We start from the raw sequence: 4503 nt of genomic DNA, 5'->3' as shown, positions 1-4503 counted from the left end.
TGTGTGTGTGTGTGTGTGTGTGTGTGTATATACTACTGATAGGTGGAAACTTCCTAGCCCTGTATCCACGAGCATACACGCTTTGACTCACAGTGGGGTTACATCCCAACACACTAACTGTACGCTGGAAACGTTTTAACAGAGTGTCAGCACCCCACTCTCTCACATCTAATCTCACCAAGGAGTCTCAGTGCCTCCTTGGTTGTTCCCCTACAAATGTCTGGCTACCTGAGGACTGCTCAACAACCCAGACACAGGAGCTTGGTTCTGGTTTGGACAAAGATCTAAGTTTAAGATTTGCAATACAGTTTCTAATGGACTCATATTGCTTTCTCATTATCACAAAGTAAAAAGTTACAATTGAAATAGAAACACACACTAAATTGGGGGCTATCGGTACTTAAATAGGTACATATAGTTTTTTGTTTTGTTTTATAACAGAGCCATGCAATTCTTGCTTGCTCTTTATCAGCGACCTATGAGGACATGCTTCTAGGCCAACACCTCAGGCTTGGCCTCATTTCTCTCTCTCTCTTTTTTTGAGATGTATTTATTTTGTGCATATGAATGTTTTGCCTGCATTTATGTCTGTGCATCATGTGCATGCCTAGTAACCATGGGGGCAAGAAGAGGGTGTTAGATCCCCTGGAAGTGGAGTTACGGATGGTTGTGAGCCTCCACGTAGGTGCCGAGGATCAAACTAGAGTCTGCTGCAAGAGCAGCCTCACTGCTAAGACATCTCTCTAGGCCCTCGCCCTCATTCTTTAGGTTGGTTGTGTCCTAGTCCGATACCTACTGCATGGTGGTGTATGACTTCCCTGTGACAGAAAGGCACCGGGCAGTCTGTGAGTGGCTCTCCAGCATCTGCACACACATGCCACTCATCTCTGTGTGGCTCATTCAGGTGGTGATGTGGCTGCATGAAGAGCTTTAAAAACTGGGTTGTTATGCCAGTGTAGTGGGACATGCTTCACACAAATTCACAGCCGGTAGAACTGTGTGAATTTGAGGCTAGCCTGGTCTACACAGTGACTACACAGTGAGACCCTATCTCAAACAAAACAAAAACGAATGGGTGGTGGCTGTGGAGAGGGCACAGCAGGTAAAGGTGCTTTCAGTAAAAGGGTGGGGACTCGAGTTTCAACCCTGAGTCCTGTAAAAGTGCAAAGAGAGAACCAACTCCACAAAGGTCCTCTGACCTCCACATGCACGTCACAGCTAGCATAACAAGCGTGTGCGCGCACACTGATCAAGCCCTCCTCGAGTGGCAGATGGAAGGCAGCTCATGCTTGTCCACGTCATCCTTAGACACAAGCAGCCCAGCACCTTAGCTACTTGGGGAGCAGACAGTGCTTTAGGGCCTGATGGCAGTGTCCTGTCTCCAGGGGGATTACTCAAGTGGTCACCCAGAAGGCTGTCTCATGTTTGGGTACTAATGGAAACAAGTTAGAAATGACACAAAACACATCCTCTAAATACAAGCTATAGGTCAGCTGGGTGGGGATGTCTGTAGTCAGTACATGAGAACCTCAGGATTTTTTTTTTTTTTTTTTTTTGAGAGAGAGAGAGAGAGAGAGAGAGAGAGAGAGAGAGAGAGAGAGAGAATTTCTTGTAGTTCAGGCTGAATTCTAATGTGCTATATTGCTAAAAATATGATCTTGAACTTCTAACCCTCTTGCCTCCAACTTGTGCATGCTGAGATTACATATGCACCACCACAGCTGGTAAATTCCATACCAGGGTTCAAACCCACGGCCTTGAGCAAGCTTGCCAAGCACCGACGTCCCTATGCTCTGTACTCAGTCTGTGGACGTCTCAGAGTAACTGTACAGTCATGTAGGTTTCCACACACCAGATGTGTGACCAGCAGCCCCTAGGAAATATGGGCAGCATCCTGAAGTCACCTTTGTATTTTACACTGTTCTCCAAAGCGAGCTAACCCCTGGCTTAGAGTTGCCTGGTTTTGAACTTCAGACAAAGTGGACTGTATCACATGAATTTTCACGGCCTGCTTTCCCTTCTCATCTGTACTGTGTTGTGTGATTCATTCACACTGCTGAATCGCATGTGAATTTATCACTGTTTATCCAATTTATTGTTGATTGACACTTGAATTGTTTCCAGTGTGGGTGTTATGAGCAATGTTGCTATAAATATTCTTGTTCATATCTTTAGTGTGTATACTGTTTTCTGTTGGATATATTCCTGCATTTCTCCCTTTTAAAAATGGGATATAAAATTGAAATGCTCACATCTCAAAAGTATAGTTCAATCTGACCATCTGACAGTTTTTTTTTTTTTTGAAAAAAAGTTAAACTTACATCTTCCTTATTGCCCAACAATTCCATTCCTGGGTATTTATCCAAGATAAACGAAAACATAAGCCCACAAAAGCCTGCTACAAGGATATTCTTAACAGTTTTATTCCTAATAACTCCAAACTGGAAGTAGCCCAAGTGTCTATCAACAGAAGAATGAATAAGCAAGCTGCGGCTGTTCACACAGTGAACACCATTGAGCAGGGAAAGAAAGTACTGACTAATGACAGGGACAAACCCCGAAGACTGAGTGGCCGAGGACAGGGTACCATCTGCTGAGACAGGGACTGACCTGGAGAAACGGATGGCTTTCTAGGCTGCTGAAGGGCTCTGTCCTGTTAGGACTGTGGGTCACACACTCCACTTATGCCCCAAAGCTAAATCATGGTGCCACTTATGGTGTTTGTCCCTCCCATCTTGTGTTAATGACATTTGGAGGCCAGACCTTTGGAGATCATTGGGTTGGGAGGGCTCTGTGTTCATGAGTGGTTTAATCCACCCATGGATTAACGGATTAATGGAGCTGTATTGGGAAGCCCTGGTATAAAGGCAGCCCTCACTGGAGCACTCCTATTGTTTTGCCCGCCATGTGATGCCCTCTGCCTGTCGGTGACGCACAGGGAGGCCCCAGCAGGTACTGAGCAGATGTGGAGACAGGTGTTTGGGTTCTTTGGTTTGATTTTAAATTTTTATTGCTTTTATTTTTAACTCAGGTGTGTGTGTGTGTGTGTGTGTGTGTGTGTGCTTATGTGCTTGAGTGTGTAGAGGTCAGAGGACAATTTGCAGGAGTTGGTTCTGTCTTTCTATTACCTATGTCCTACAGACAGACCCAAGGGTCTCAGGCATGGAGGCAAGTGCCTTTTTCTGAGGAGCCATCGTATCTCACCGGGCTCAGTCTTTGTTTGCTGTTTAGTTTTGTTTATTGAGACAGGGCCTCATTATGTTGATAAGTTAGCCTGAGACCCACCTGCTTGTCTCCCTAGTCCTGAGATTAAAGACATTCCTGTTTTGGGTCTCCTGAAGCCAACACTGGCCTTAAACTCACAGTACAGCTCTAGATAGCGTTGAACTCTTGACCCTCCTGCCTGTGCCTTTCAAGTGCTTGGATTACACAGGATATCACACCTGACTCAAGGGGGGTTGTTTGTTTGTTTTTAAAGCAGATGAGAATTAGGGAAAGGGCTTTTGTCAGAATTCAAGCTTGCTGTGTACATTTAACTTTGGATTCAAGAGGAGGGACTCGGCACTCATAAGGTACCTGACATGGAAAGCTGCGACAGATAGAAGAGCAGGTAGAAATGAATCAAACGTGGGGAACAGAGGTGTGCCACGGGAAGAGAATGGGTAGCCACAAGGCATTTGATGGCCTCAGCTTTAGTTTCTTTTAAGACATGCTGAACAAGTGAAGCTATTCAATCGAGGCTAGCATCCAGGGTGTGCGCATGCTTTGCTTTTCTTTCTCTTTCTTTCTTTCTTTCTTTCTTTCTTTCTTTCTTTCTTTCTTTCTTTCTTTCTTTCTTTCTTTCTTTCTTTCCTTTCTTTCTTTCTTTCTTTTTTTTCTTTTCAAAACAAGAAACAGGAAAACTAAAATACTGAAGTGAGCAGGGAATTCTTATTTTTCTCAGTTGGCAAGACCTGGGAGTACTCTGGTCAGCCAGGAAGTGCTGTCCCCATATCAAAAGAGTTGCACAGATAATGGAGATGGCTGGGGATACAGGAGTCAAGGTTCCCAGCAGCTCACATTTCCATCAGGAAGTGGGGCTACTTAGAATATTAACTTTCCATACTGCTGTGTATTCATGTGTGTGTGTGTGTGAGTGTGTGAGTGTATGTGAGTGTATGTGTGTGTGTGTGTGTGTGTGTGTGTGTGTGTGTGTGTGTTTGCGTCCGCCTATCTAGCTGGCCCTGTCTTGAATCTTTTCTCAATCTCCTGCTCCTGAAAGCCTTACCTCTCCATTCTCCGGGGGATCCCCATTGCCAAATGTGCTGGTCACCACCAACACCAGTGCCTCATGCTCTAGGGATACCACATCATACTCATCCATGCACAGGACCTGCGGTGAGAAGATGGGTGTTGACACTTGTCTTCCTGTCTCTGTTCTCAGGCAAGATAAGGCCTGGTTGCATGCTGAATCCTTGGAGACTGTAGCTTTCTTTGTGAACCCTGGCTTTTTTTTTTTTTTTT

At 45.0% G+C, this 4503-nt stretch overlaps 1 protein-coding gene across 1 annotated transcript in view; it reads right to left on the bottom strand.

The window, feature by feature from the left end:
* Nos3 (nitric oxide synthase 3) overlaps positions 1-4503 on the bottom strand; it is a 20133-nt gene that overhangs the window by 7671 nt on the left and 7959 nt on the right. The window contains exon 13 of the mRNA XM_021189254.2: positions 4268-4372. Within this exon, the coding sequence (XP_021044913.1) occupies positions 4268-4372 (105 nt within the window). The remainder of the gene's footprint in view (positions 1-4267; positions 4373-4503) is intronic.

This window comes from Mus pahari, chromosome 2, assembly GCF_900095145.1.
Source record: "Mus pahari chromosome 2, PAHARI_EIJ_v1.1, whole genome shotgun sequence".
Classification (NCBI taxonomy): Eukaryota; Metazoa; Chordata; class Mammalia; order Rodentia; family Muridae; genus Mus; species Mus pahari.
Note: the sequence above shows the minus strand (reverse complement) of the source record. Positions and strands in the feature narration are given on the sequence as shown.